The 14,418-nt window shown below is 43.8% G+C and overlaps 2 protein-coding genes across 2 annotated transcripts; one reads left to right on the top strand and one right to left on the bottom strand.

Annotated features, from left to right (window-relative positions):
• Positions 1-5,913: 5,913 nt before the first annotated feature.
• Positions 5,914-10,334, top strand: LOC133908626 (mitogen-activated protein kinase kinase 1-like). Its single transcript, XM_062350738.1, has 8 exons — positions 5,914-6,138; positions 6,431-6,518; positions 7,309-7,446; positions 7,856-8,080; positions 8,346-8,528; positions 8,631-8,851; positions 9,811-9,856; positions 9,955-10,334. The coding sequence occupies exons 1-8, from the start codon at positions 6,065-6,067 to the stop codon at positions 10,045-10,047; spliced, it is 1,068 nt and encodes a 355-aa protein (XP_062206722.1). The 5' UTR covers positions 5,914-6,064; the 3' UTR covers positions 10,048-10,334.
• Positions 10,335-10,535: 201 nt separating this feature from the next.
• LOC133908627 (uncharacterized) lies at positions 10,536-11,143 on the bottom strand. Its single transcript, XM_062350739.1, has one exon. The coding sequence runs from the start codon at positions 11,075-11,077 to the stop codon at positions 10,742-10,744; it is 336 nt and encodes a 111-aa protein (XP_062206723.1). The 5' UTR covers positions 11,078-11,143; the 3' UTR covers positions 10,536-10,741.
• Between the last annotated feature and the right edge of the window lie 3,275 nt (positions 11,144-14,418).

Below are 14,418 nucleotides of genomic sequence, written 5' to 3'. Positions count from 1 at the left end.
CAGAGGTTCACCAAGCTCGAGCATACAGCAAAAGGTCGGAGAGCTAAACGAACAAGTCGGAGAAATCCAAGCCAAGTAGAAGCTCAGAGAGATCGGTACTTGAAGATCGAAGCTCTAGACTTAGACAAAAAACCTTATAACACAAGAGATCCAGAGAAAGGCATTCCAAGAGCATTAATAGCACATCATACACACAGGAGTAGGGTATTACGTTCCGTGCGGCCTGAACCTGTCTAAAACCCCTTGAGCACTTACTCTCGCTAGCTGACGATCATCCGTCCCGCCTAGATCTCATATATTCGCATTAAATCCACGTACGAGGTAGATCCAGAATTAGCCCCCCGACCGAATCTTAAAGGGGGTCCCTCAGGATCCCCGCTTGTGGTGTTCATCCACCGACAGCTGGCGCACCAGGTAGGGAGGTTGCATCCCAGAATCTGCCTTGTTCTCTGCAGGAAAAATGGCAGGCAGGCATCGTCTTCAACGCACTGGCTCAGACTCGAGCGAAGAAGTGGAGCACATGGCCCAGGAGGCCCCAGTTCCTGCTATTCCTTAGCAGCAGCAGCAGTCGGCCCGTATGGCGCCCCCCTCCCTTGGGGACAACGATGCTGGGCCCAGCAGGACCGCCCAACCTCAGCAAGCGGCAAACGTCCATGCCGCAAGATCAATGTCCGGACAGCGCTGGGCGCCGTTACGAAGGGTGAGCCTACGCCGGGCGCTGTCCGGACATCGATCTTGCGGCAGGGACGTTTGCCGCTTGCTGAGGGTTGGGCGGCCTGCCTACGGCGACAGCGGTCCTACTGGGCCCAGCGCCGTTGTCCCCAAGGGAGGGGGACGCCGTACGGGCCGACTGCTGCTGCTACTGAGGAACAACAGGAGCTGGGGCCTCCTGGGCCACGTGCTCCACTTCTTCGCTCGAGTCTGAGCCAGTGCACTGAAGACGATGTACGCCCGCCATTTTTCCTGCAGAGAATAAGGCGAATTCAGGGGTGCAACCCCCGTACCTGGCGCGCCAGCTGTCGGTGGATGAACACCACAAGTGGGGATCCTGAGGGACTCTCTTTGAAATTCGACCGGGGGGCTGATTCTGGATCTACCTCGTACGTGGATTTAATGCGAATATATGAGATCTAGGCGGGACGGATGATCGTCGGCTAGCGAGAGTAAGTGCTCAAGGGGTTTTAGACAGGTTCGGGCCGCACGGAGTGTAATACCCTACTCCTGTGTGTATGATGTGCTATTAATGCTCTTGGAATGCCTTTCTCTGGATCTCTTGTGTTACAAGGTTTTTTTGTCTAAGTCTAGAGCTTCGATCTTCAAGTACCGATCTCTCTGAGCATCTACTTGGCTTGGATTTCTCCGACTTGTTCGTTTAGCTCTCCGACCTTTTGCTGTATGCTCGAGCTTGGTGAACCTCTGCTCAGCCTTTTTTTCTTCTCCGGAGTGCACCCTCACCCCCCCTTTTATCCTGTCGGGGGAGGCTCGGCGTGCCTAGAACGGGGGAACAAGTTCCCATGAGCCATAAATGGAAAGTAACCGTTATGTGGCTGCAGTTTGATGTTACAAGTGGTTGAAAATGCGTCTTCGACCGGTCCTGTCGCCCATTACGCCCATCTTTAGCAGATGCATAAGGGGCCCACCGGGCAGCCGCCGAACTGCCCCACATGCTCTCTCGGTCAGAGCAGATCTGACACAGCAGGGGGCATGCGATGTGCCTCGAGCTCAGCGACGATATCTGCAAGCCGTTTCCTTTATGGGCCCCGCAGAGTGACGTGCGATGGGACCCGTCGCATTAAATATCCCCATGCCTTCCAGCTAGGAGGTGGCAGGGACTGACGTACTCAATACGACAGGCGTGGGAGGGAGTGATTGAAAGTGACAGGCCACGTTCCCTCTTAAATACAGCATCGGGCCTCTCACCAATTGACACCTCACCGTTGAGCCCTTGTGGGGTCTACCGGCAAGGGGCTTCTCAGGTCCTCGGGGAACTCTGGGTACTCGAGGACCAACTGTTCTTGGCCCGAGCGCCCTCTCCCACATTTGTCTTTCCTCAGGTCCTTGGGAAACTACGGGTACTCGGGGACCACTGTTCATGGCCCCGAGCACCCCTTCCGGAACTGGCGCTTCTCGGGTCCTTGGGGAACTACGGGTACTCAGGGACCACTGTTCATGGTCCCGAGCACCCCTCCCGGAACTGGCTCTTCTCGGATCCTCGTGGAACTATAGATACTTGGGGACCACTGTTCATAGCCTCGAGCACCCCTCCCGGAACTGGCTCTTCTTGGCCCTTGGGGGGATGGTCCCTGAGGGAAGGTGCCACGTGGCATTCTGTTGTCCCGGTCTTGGGACTCGGGGACCCCTGGTTCCCATGTCACCAACAGAGGGGAGGACCATTGTTGGGATTTCGTGGAAGAGTTGGGTTCGATTCCTTTTATACATGATGTGGTGAAAAAGACTGATTCAACAAAATATACCATGCCTTTTTGACTTATGGAAAGCCTTACCTCTTTCTTGGACACGTTTTTGCCACGCGCCTCTATGATAAATGAAATGGCAGATATGAACAAAGCATATAGTTGGTATGATGAGATATTCTTCTTTCTCGACAGAGTCTACGATCGAAGGAATGAGAAAACTTTTGTTCATCATCCAATGCTAGCAGGATGATCCACAGGCAAATAGAGAAGAGCTTATTTCTTTGCTTGCTGATCTCTTCTTTTATGAGAATTCCATCCTCCGTCCGAAAAAATATATATAGAACCGGGGCGCCACAGAGGCTAGTAATTTCAATTTTGTTAATAAAAATTCCTGTCCCTCTTTATGCTGATTTCTCCCTTAATTCCTGGTGGATTGACTCAGGTGTCACTGTGCATGTTACCAACTCCTTACAGAAATTCCTTACAGCGAGAACATTAGGAAAGGGGAGCGAAATCTTAGAGTGGCCAATGGGAAGAAAGCTAAAGTTGAAGCTGTTGGATCCCTTTTATTAGTTCTTGATAGTGGCTTTACTCTTAGACTAAATAATGTAGTTTATGTTTTTGTATGAGGTGGAATCTCATTTCAGTTTCGATATTAGATGATGATGATTTTCATTATAATTTTAGAGACAATAAGTACATTCTTAAGATTAATTCAGATGTTATTAGTCTTGCCATCCAACAAGACAAACTTTTTATGCTTCCCCTTAATGAATCATTTGTGTCTATAAATGTCTTTGATATGAGCCATAAGAGAAAGAGAAGTACAATTAATGAGATTTCTTCAAAATTGTGGCATTGTCGTTTAGGCCACATTTCGAGGGGGAGAATAGAGCATCTCATTAAGGAAGAGATTATCTAACCCTTAGACTTCTCCGACTCCGACCACTGCATAGATTGCACTAAAAGAAAATACGTTAAGCAAATAAAGAAGGGGGCCACTCGGAGCACTGGAGTATTAGAATTAATTCACATGAACATCTACGTTCCTTTTCTTGTGATATCAGTGGATGGTTTTGATTCATTCATTACCTTCACCAATGATTTTTCCTATTATGGCTATATCTACCCCATTAAGGATCGATTTGATGAAGTCAGTTCCTTATGCTTCAGCTGTCGGAAGCATTATGTATGCTCAAGTATGTACGCATCCTAATTTAGCTTTTGTTACCGGGATGCTTGGCATATTCCAGTTAAATCTAGGATCGGACCACTAGAAAGCCATTAAGAAAGTCCTTCGCTATTTGCAGGCACTAAGAATTACATGCGCATATATAGAAAAACCGACAACCTCGAAGTTGTTGGTTATTCAGATGCAGACTTTATGGGGTGTGTGGATACTAAGAAATCCACATCAGGTTACATCTTCACCCTCGCTAGAGGATCTATCTCATGAAAAATATTTAAACAGACACTTACGGCATTGTCAACGATGCAAGTTGAGTTTATAGTATGTTATGAGGCTACCAGATAGACTGTATGACTAAAGAACTTTATCTCGGGATTAATAGTGGTCGACAACATTTCAGTGCCACTTACATTATACTACAATAACCAACCCGTAATTTTCTATACAAGTAACAACAAGTCGAGGAGTGCTACCAAACACATCGACATTAAGTATCATGTTATGAAAGATAAAATCTAGGATCAAACGATAAGTGTCAAGCATATAAGTACTAAGTCAATGCCTACGGATCCGCTTACTAAAGGCTTGCCACCCTATATTTTTCATGATCATATTGTCAGCATAGGTTTATTTGAAAGTCCGTGATTCTGGATTAAGAGGACCATAAAGCAAACTAACTCCCATTAAGCATAACGTTTTTTCATTTTGAGATGGGTGGTATAATATAGGTATTTGGATTTTAGTGGTATTTTATTGACCGCTGTAACGCTTTGCCTTGGTGTGCTATTTCATTGAGAGTGAGCTCTGTCTTCTTCCTCACGCCGGCCACATCCTCATCGAGATCATTCACCAACACGCACGACTACATCAAGCCGGCTACTTCGACTACACCGACGGTCTGCACGGCTAAACCGACGCATCTTTTCCTCACCGATCAACCTCACTGTCAATAACTAATGGCGTCACCAAATGCAGGTATGCACCTCATGGTTCCACAATTAAGAGGTGCTTGATCTAGAGCTATGTCATCATGTTGATTAGATAAGTTATAATTTCAACATGTGCTCCTCTCCACCACACATTTCTTTCTCCCCCCCTCTCTCTACCTTCTCTTTGTCCTCAGAGATCGAGGCTCGAGAGCGGTGAAGGGAGAGGAGGTGATCGGCGAGGGAGGTGAAGACTAATGTGAATTCTGGAGCTTGATCTACGGCGGAAGCTCGCATCTTGCCAGATCGAAGCGGTGACAACTCTGATGTGATAGAGAAAGGCGACACGACTGCTGTGGAGAGCAGAGGGTTGAGGCGGTCGACAAGGAAGAGAGGGCGATTGATCGAGGCGGTTGGCGAGCAGCAAGCGAGGAAGATGTCGGTCGGAGGAGGATCTTGCGCCACACCCCCGTTGACGATAACACACTGCTAGAGTCAGACATGGCCTGCTTCGTGGTCTCCTGGATAGAGGTCATGATCTCCTGGAGCCAGAGGTTGGCATCACCAACGGTGCACGTGAGCACGTGGCGTGCCTTGTCGACGTCAGGTATGGATCATAATGCCAATGGGTGGGGATGGAACGGTGATGCTAGCCGGTGGGGATGAGAATGAGATGGGGTGGGAAGAGATATATGAATGAATAAAGTAATATGACATGTGAGACCTATGAAAATTTAGAGCAGTGTATTAAAGTTAGATTGTTAGATGAATAATCTTTAATTTTATCAGAACATAACTTGACAATGAGATGGCAAATTATATCCGATTGAAGCTGTCCTTAGCATGATACCGTCGTAGTCACAAGGCCCCTTAGGTGGCGTTTGGATTGTTGGAAATGCGAGGTGAGTTTAGGAAATGAGAGGTGGGATGAAACATTTCCAATGTTTGGCTCATGAGTTTAGGAGTAGAAAGTGGATTGAGAATGGGATACAAAGACTTCATTTTTCACTATTTGAAATCCAGGGTAAAGGGTGGGAAATAGGTGGGATAAATGTAGAAAACATGTGAAATTACATATTTGTTCTTTTTATATTACTCTTCATTGGTTGCTTCATTATTCTGAAAAACTATTTTAATCATTTTAACTTATTTTTCATATCCTTATTCCATAACAAATAAAAAAAATAAAAATAAAATTTATAACCCTATCCTATACCTACTTATTTTATCCCATCTCATCTTCCTGGTCCTTTCCCATGCTCCATCCAAACGTCACCTTAGAGATCGATACTTTGATACGGTCATAGCACGTGCTTTGACCTGTACGGGAAAAGTTGGACTACTCCTCTAAAACAGCGAAAAGACCCCCCCGTGCAGCGACACGGGAGTCCGAGACCCACCAAGCATACTCGCGTTGTCCCTCACTTCTGGTCTACTCGCCTTCTTCGGTTCTTCCTCCCCGAGCAGCCACTTCCGCCTCCGTCTACAACCGAGAGACACCACAACCCTACGGCGAAGGGGGCGGAGAGGCCATGAAGGGGAAGAAGCCGATCAAGGATCTCAAGCTCTCCGTGCCGGCGCAGGACACCCCCGTTGACAAGTTCCTGTCAGTCTTCTCGATCCCTTAGCGTAATCAGCTCCTTTTATTCCCTTTTTCCTTTCCTTTTTGTTGTTTTCTCTGAATCTGGTATGATTTGAGTTGCTAAGGTGTATTTATAAGTCGGGACCTTCGTTGTTCGTCTTTGTACGTCGGCGTTTAATTGGTCCCGATGGTCCTCGCGGTTCCAGATCATGCTTAATTTTCTTGATCCCTCGATTTGATCGTGCACTCGACGATTAGCTGTCAGAAGTTAATGTATAAAGTGAATTGATATCTGTGATCGCTCGTGCTTTTTCAGGACGGCGAGTGGTACATTCAAGGATGGTGAACTACGGCTTAATCAAAGCGGCTTGCGGCTTATTTCCGAGGAAAATGAGGATGAAAATGTGAGTTCCTGGATCGTCATGGATTACCTCTTGTTCTATCCTTTATAGATGCACGCAATTGTATTTGTTGCAGAATGTATTTGTTATAGTGACATTGTTGGTTTGCACATAACATAATATAGGTACGTGTACCAGTTCAATCACAAACCTTCTCCTTTGTTATCAAATAAAAAACCTTGCGTCAATCCGTTTTGTCAATTTTGTGTTTCAGGTTTATCTTGATAGACAGATGTAGATTTTTCATGCACAGTGCAACATTAGGGAAGCCCCCAACTGTTAATATATAAATTTGGTGGGGAATTGCACAGTGGTGCGGAAAAAAGAATTTATTAAATTCTGTGCTTTATTGCCTGGTATTGGTTATTAGATGTGTGTTGTTTAGCTGCTGGTGAATGTGTGAATGATCCTGGAGGCTCTCCATTGTGCTGCCAAGTCATTTTAGTCAGGTCTTTTAGTTTGAGTCTATACTTGGGTCTGACTTCTTTTAATTTCTATAAGATTTAGTGAGTTCTGAACCTCCTCTTCCGGGGATGGTTTATGTGAAGACTTAGTTCCGTCCTCTGAATGGAAGTAGGGATATCCCTGTTGCAAAAAATAATTAGATGCCAGTAGTATGCCACTCCCACTCCTAGAAGTATCTCTAGTTACTGAGAACAGTATGTTGCTCCTAATGGCTATCATTTTTAACTTCAATCCTTGAAGGATATCTTGTTTTCTAATTTGTGTTTGTACTTCTACAGTTTGGTTGCTGATCAAGTAGTTTCTGAATTTGGATTGCATCTTTTCCCAGGAATCAACAAAACTGAAGGTGGAAGATGTGCAATTATCAATGGATGATCTTGAGATGATTCAAGTCATTGGTAAAGGAAGTGGTGGTGTTGTCCAGCTAGTGAGGCACAAATGGGTAGGGACATTGTATGCATTGAAGGTAATTTCCAGTACACTAAATTTATCTGGTGGCCTACAGTGCCACACAGCAAACACACTGCTGCGATGGATAATATGTATCTTGCATATATTAGAGCACTCCTAGACTGCTAAATTTGGTAATTTGGTAATGGCATGTCAGCATTCATTTCAGTTCATACGAATTTAATGTAGTATAATTTGGTTGGAAATGCTTAATGGATGAGATAGCCAATTTATGTTTACATGTGAAATCTCTGGATAACCTAATTGTCAACCAATTCGGATGCTAATGAATGAGAGTACATCATGTAATGTATTCAGGTTAATGAAAAATTCAAGAACTAACCCTGCTGATCGGATTGCCATGTCATTTCACCCATATGACCTCACTTGATTGAGATTGACCTGTATTGCAATTTCCTCTGTAGGGTATTCAAATGAACATTCAGGAGGCTGTTCGGAAACAAATAGTACAAGAGCTCAAAATAAATCAAGCAACACAGAGCCCACATATAGTTCTTTGCCATCAATCTTTTTACCACAATGGTGTAATATATCTTGTTCTTGAGTACATGGATCGTGGATCTCTTGCAGACATCATTAAGCAAGTGAAGACAATTCTGGAGCCATACCTCGCGGTACTATGCAAGCAGGTATGGATAATATTCACCTTAAAAAGAGCACCGAGGGGGGAGGACGCCCCTCTGGGATTTCATTAAGCGGGTGAGGCGCTCGAACGCTGGCCGGTAGGGTGTGACCGTGCGCCCCTACCGTTGCACCAGCGAGAGCTTCTCACCTTTTTTCTGCTTGGACTTCTCCTGTATTTGGAATAAGCACAAATTTTTGTCATTAATATCTGTTGAAACTTGAAACTACATTCTCAAACAGCTAACATTGAATTGTATTCTATTAATTCAGGTCTTGGAGGGTTTATTATATCTTCATCATGAAAGGCATGTGATTCACAGGGACATAAAGCCATCTAACTTGTTAGTCAACCGTAAAGGTGAAGTAAAGATTTCTGATTTTGGGGTAAGTGCAGTGCTAGCAAACTCAATAGGTCAGCGAGATACATTTGTTGGAACCTACAACTATATGGCGGTACGTTGATTTTATCATCTTCTATGCCATGTGATTGCTAGTTTATGTTTGAGGAATGCAAAAATGTGTGGTGGCAGTTCTTTACTTTTCTTCCTTCTTCAGCCTGAGCGAATTAGTGGAAGCTCTTATGACTACAAGAGTGACATATGGAGTTTGGGATTAGTAATACTTGAGTGTGCGATTGGCCGGTTCCCCTATATCCCTTCAGAAGGAGAAGGTTGGTTAAGCTTTTATGAATTACTGGAGGCAATTGTTGACCAGCCACCACCTTCTGCACCAGCAGATCAGTTCTCTCCAGAATTCTGCTCATTTATCTCCTCTTGGTACGCAAAACATTCTTCTCTGAAATTACGCTTGGAAAATTTCCCAGTTAATGCCTTTATGTGTATTGATGGAAATTTGTTAAGTTGTTGATAAAGCTACAAAGTGATTTTTTTAGTAGAACCATATATTGTGAGCATTTGAGCTTCACTGGTTAATGGACCATAATGCCTTTTTAATCTGCATATAAAGTTTTCAGATAATTACTAATGGAATCCACTTAACCCCAAATTTTATCATGGGACTTCTTTTTTCTGTTACAACCTTTCATATTAGAATTCATCATGCAATGTAACTACTGAACTGCAACTGTACCAGAAGTATTTGCACATCAAGATGATGCAAGATTAGCTTTACTACCGATAGCCTCAGTGGGTAAAACTCTTCCAATAGGTGCATTCTCCTGCTATTGATAAGATTCTTTGTATATTTATCTTCACTCTGGAGCAGTAGTTGTTGAGTGGTAATCAAGGATGCTTAGGAGTTGGGATGCACTATGTTACTTACACCTGGTGGTTCTGTCTTAGCATTTTAATGTCATACCTACATTGTATAACCACACTAAAACTCTACCTTAACCTTTAACAGAAATAGGTCTGGGTACCTCTTTGACCTTTGTAACATCAGATTGTACTACTTTAACTGAAATCTGAAGTTCGAGTTATCAATAGTTCATTTTAAGCAGAAACCTCTGATGACCCTGACCATAGTGTTGACAGTGTTTTCTTGATTAATAAACTTTGGCGGTGAGGTTGTGAATGTACCTTGCTTACAAAAATCTCTTTGTTGTACCATGCACTAACTGTATTTCTTTTGTCATCTTAAATTTCATGATTTTTTTTGTTAGAAAAAATTACACAGCGTGAGCACAACTAGCAATCTGTACCAACTTATCATTACTGATTATGTCCTAAGTGTACATCGTACTGTAGTTTTATATTTTTGCTATATTGATTTGCAGCATACAAAAGGATCCAGCAGAGCGCATGTCCGCTTCAGAACTCTTGGTCAGCATTGCCTTTTGACTAATTAGTTTTGAGATGAATCTTACTGCTGCACCATCTATCATGTAAGCTGTGCTGAATTGCCATTCATGTTCTTGCAGAATCACCCTTTTATGAAGAAGTTTGAACATAAGGATTTAGACCTGCAAATTCTGGTCGAGATCCTGGAACCTCCAATGAATATACCCGAGTAGCCTATCATGAGGGATGAGGCTTTTGCCACATCTTAGGGTCGCCGCCTCGCCTCTTGATACTAGCGCATGTCTCCTGTATTGCAACATCTCTCTGCATGCGAAGCTCTTGAACATGTGTGTGTTGTTGAACATGCCAGAACATTGTATGACCCAAGGCCCTTTTGTTGTGTTTCTGAATAGGGTGCTTCTTGTGACCAGTTGAGCACGAGAATAGACGGAATCATGCCCCTTTTGTATGCCTTCACATTCTTGCCTTTGCTTTATTGTTGCGATGGTCCTTGGGATTATGAGTCGTGCTTTACTTATTGTGGTCTAGTAGAAGATTCTAAAGAGAACAATTGAATTCAAATATCACATTGCTTGCCAAATGCCAATATGTTGTAGTATGAAGGGTAGCCATCTTTTACCGCAAGAACGCTATTTCATTTAAAAACGCTATCAGATTAAAAAAAACTGTTAGCTCACACGGTTAAAATTCCAACCTGACAACTTAAGACTTCAGAGATCAAATGAGATTTCAATTTGGAAGTGCAATCCGGATCCCAAGCATAATCTCCTGACAAGAAAATCTACTTTACTCACTGAGTTAAGCAACAAGGATTTTCACGTCACAAAATAACTTCACACCCCTGACACAAAATGTGTACATCTCGCCTCTTCCCGGCAATGCGGCATGCCAGTCCATCAATCCATGTCAGTCATACCAGTCCATCAGCGCATCGGCGGCGGCGGCGGCGGCGGCGGCGGCTCCCTCAAGTTCGAGGTAGTGCATCTTGACCTCGTCGTGCTTGAACTTGTGCCTCCCCTTGCCCGCCGCTGCCCCGGCCTTGCCGCTGCCGATCAGCTCCCTGTACGCGCGGCCGACGGCGGGCTTGGAGTGGTTGGTGGGCTTCCGCGGCGCCCTGACGAACCCGCCGTTGGCCGTCGCCGCGCCCTCGACGTGCACCGCTGCGCGGCGCTTGCCCTCCGCGTCGACCAGGCTGCGGTCGACGGCGTACACCCACCCGTGCTGCCGGCCCTCGCGACGCATCGTGCCCCGTTTCTTGGTTTGCTTTGGTTGCTTTGTTGGGGATTGTGTGGCGACACGGAGGCGCTGCGCGACATATTTATACGCTGAAAGTTGCAGATCAGTCGCCGTGCTCCGCGCGTACGGCTCCTCGGCGGCCACGGTTTCTTGTTGGGATAAATCCACTATATGCTATGAAATAACTACATAATCTCTAATATATTATCTATTATAAGGATAACCTGTGTGATCTAAATCTAGATATTATGAACATAACGATAATATATAAGGAATAAAATAAGTTATTTAGTGGTAAATTGTGAAATCTTCTGTTGCGGCGGCAACTTGAGGTCCACGTCTCTTACGATTTGACCTGGGCTGGAGTAGGGTCGGTAAGCGCTTACCGACGTACGTATGAGGTTGTATTTGGACGTGTTGAACTCTTGGGTCACGCGGCCTACCTTGACACGTACAAGAATCCGCTGCCACCAATGGAGATCAAGGCAATTCGCAAGCTCACTCGCCCTGACTTTGGACATGTGATGGAGGCCTCCTCTGTTGTTGCTGCTGATTCGGCGGCAGCGGAGTTGGAGACAGTGCAGGACTGACCTCTGCTCCTACCATCAGCGCCTGAAGTCCTCGTTCGTCTTCTTTAGATGTTAAACCCCAGAAAGTGTGTAGTTGTTAGGGAGAGCTCGTTCTTGAGTTCTCAGATCTCGATGTCCAATCCCTCACTCATAAATCATTCCATCACGGTCTCGGTGTCCGTGCGCTCGTCTGATTCTTCTTTTCTGCTCACGCCTCTCTACGGCCCCTCGGTGGATGCTGGGAAACCGGCTTTCCTTGATGAACTGAGAAGTCTGGCACCAGCAGATGGAGCATCGTGGCTGTGCGTTGGCGATTTCAACTTGATCTATGAAGCCCAAGATAAGAGCAACCAAAATTTGAACAGGCGGCTCATGGGCCAGTTCAGAACCACCTTGGATGGTTGTAAGCTGTTTGAAATTGCTTTGCAGAGTCGGAAATACACGTGGTCAAATGAAAGAGATAATCCAACTTCGGTGAAATTGGATAGAGTGTTCTGCAACAAAAATTGGGACCTTATGTTCTCTTCCTTCTACCTATCGACATCAACATCTTATCATTGCCCTATTTTCATGGGTCCGCAAACAAGGCTGCCGCGACATGCCTCATTCAAATTTGAGCAACTAGCAAGATGTCCCGTATTAATAGCGTAGCTTACCTCGCTACAATACTTTATCATGATAACATTTAATTAAAAATTAATCCCTTTTTATTATTAATTTTATTTTATTTGGATTATTTATTTAGATATTTTGCTTCCCAAACTGTATCAAAATCGAACAGCTGATTTTTCATAATTTTTAATTATGAATTTAGCTATCTATTAATTATATTTGATATGGACTTTTTGTTTAATATAGACCGTTAGATATTCATAACAATGAGTGATCAAGTTTATTTTCTTTGTTCAATTAACGTGGTAATTTTGTGACCTTGAGAACGAACTTGATGACTTCTTTTAATACTTAATATAATTATATTATTATTTAAGGGAAAAAAAGTAGTCACCACGTTCACTCTTAAAGTCACAAAATTACTATGTTAATCAAAAAAAGATCTAGATCACTCATTGTTATAAACATCTAACAGTTTAGATTAAAACAAAGAGCCCATATCAAATACGAATAATAAATAGCTACATTCGAAAACCAATAAGTCCATATAAATTACGATTAGTAAATACTTAAATTCAAAAATAAAAGTTATTGAAAATTAGCAGTTCGATTTCCATATGATTTAGAAAGAAAAATATCTAATTAAAGAGTCCAAATAAAATAAAATAAATAATAATTAAAATTGGGGGTTAGAATAGAGAAATTAAGGATCCATATCAAATATAGTCTTATAAAAATTAAATTATTATAAAAATCAAATACCTAAATAAAGAATCCATGTAAAATACAATTAATCAATAGCTAAAATTCATAATAAAAAATAAAAATCAAATACCTACTTTGCTCTTACGGTTTTGAGGAAAAAGCTATAGACAACAGTGAAGGCTTTGCCACAATGGAGTAAAACACTATTAGGCAATGCGCGACTGCAATTCCACATTGCAAATGAAGTAATCCTGTGTTTGGAAATAGGTCCTATTTGTTTTAATTTATTGCTGGCTTCTGTTTCAACGACCTTAGTCACAATCTAACTGTACCTATTATTGGAGCTTTTGTGCAGTTTAGGAGCTCATTGATACAGTCAATTTTTACCCTGAGTGCACACAACAGGACGAGATTATCTGGAACTTTACCTCACATGGGGAGTACACAATGCGATCGACGTACTATATGCAATTTGAGGGCTCCAAGAGATCCACCTTCCCAGCCCTTTTTTTTTTGGAGAACTTGGGCACCAACAGGTTGCAAATTCTTCATGTGGTTGATGCTCCAGAACTGTATATATGTGGACGATGGATCGACTACAACGTCATGCGTGGCTAAACTCCTACTTTTGCCACTTATGTTGCCAAAACCTGGAAACGAGTCTACATCTCTTCACGGGATGGCATTTCACTCACTCCATCTGGCATTCCATGAGAACATGGGTAGACTGCCGAAATTTGGAGCCAAGCAATTGGACGGAGCACACACCCCTTTGGACTGGTTCATTGAATTATGCAGTTTGTCAACGACATCTAAGTCGAAAGGTGTGCGCTTCCTCGCCATGGTCACCATCTGGATCATTTGGAAGGAGCGAAACAATTGTGTTTTCAACCGGCAATCGAGGTCCTTGGCCGGTGTCACCTCATTCATCCAAGACGAATGTCATGCTTGGTGCCCCCTCAATTGTGAGAATATAAACCTTAGTGGATTCTTCTTGGGCGTTTTTGTAATTCTTGCTTAGGGATGGCAATGGATAAGTTACTAGCTACCTGACGGGTAATTACTACATTAGAGGCCGTGTATAGGGTATTTTTATTACCCACGAGTCTATTAGCAGGTAAAAATCTCACCCATCGAGTGAAGCGAGTTCAGATACGTCCTCATAGTACTCAAACCTGTTTACCCATGCCCCCACCTCCTTCATTCGACCTATGCATCCCAAAGCCCCAAACAATCCATGCAAGCGGTAACCCGCCCAATAAGTAAATAACCCCAAAATCCTAAAGCCGGGTTATCCATTGCTTCCCTTCTCTTCTCTAGTAGTCTAGTGTAACAGCGGCTGCATGCCATCGATGACTACTCAAGGCAGTCCAGCTCCATAGGATAGATATGGCGGCCTGGAGTGCTAGTGCCACAACGTCCCTCTTCGTCACAGTGGCTGCTGCTTTGTGCATCAGGCAA

Source organism: Phragmites australis, chromosome 2 (assembly GCF_958298935.1).
Source record: "Phragmites australis chromosome 2, lpPhrAust1.1, whole genome shotgun sequence".
Lineage (NCBI taxonomy): Eukaryota > Viridiplantae > Streptophyta > Magnoliopsida > Poales > Poaceae > Phragmites > Phragmites australis.
Note: the sequence above shows the minus strand (reverse complement) of the source record. Positions and strands in the feature narration are given on the sequence as shown.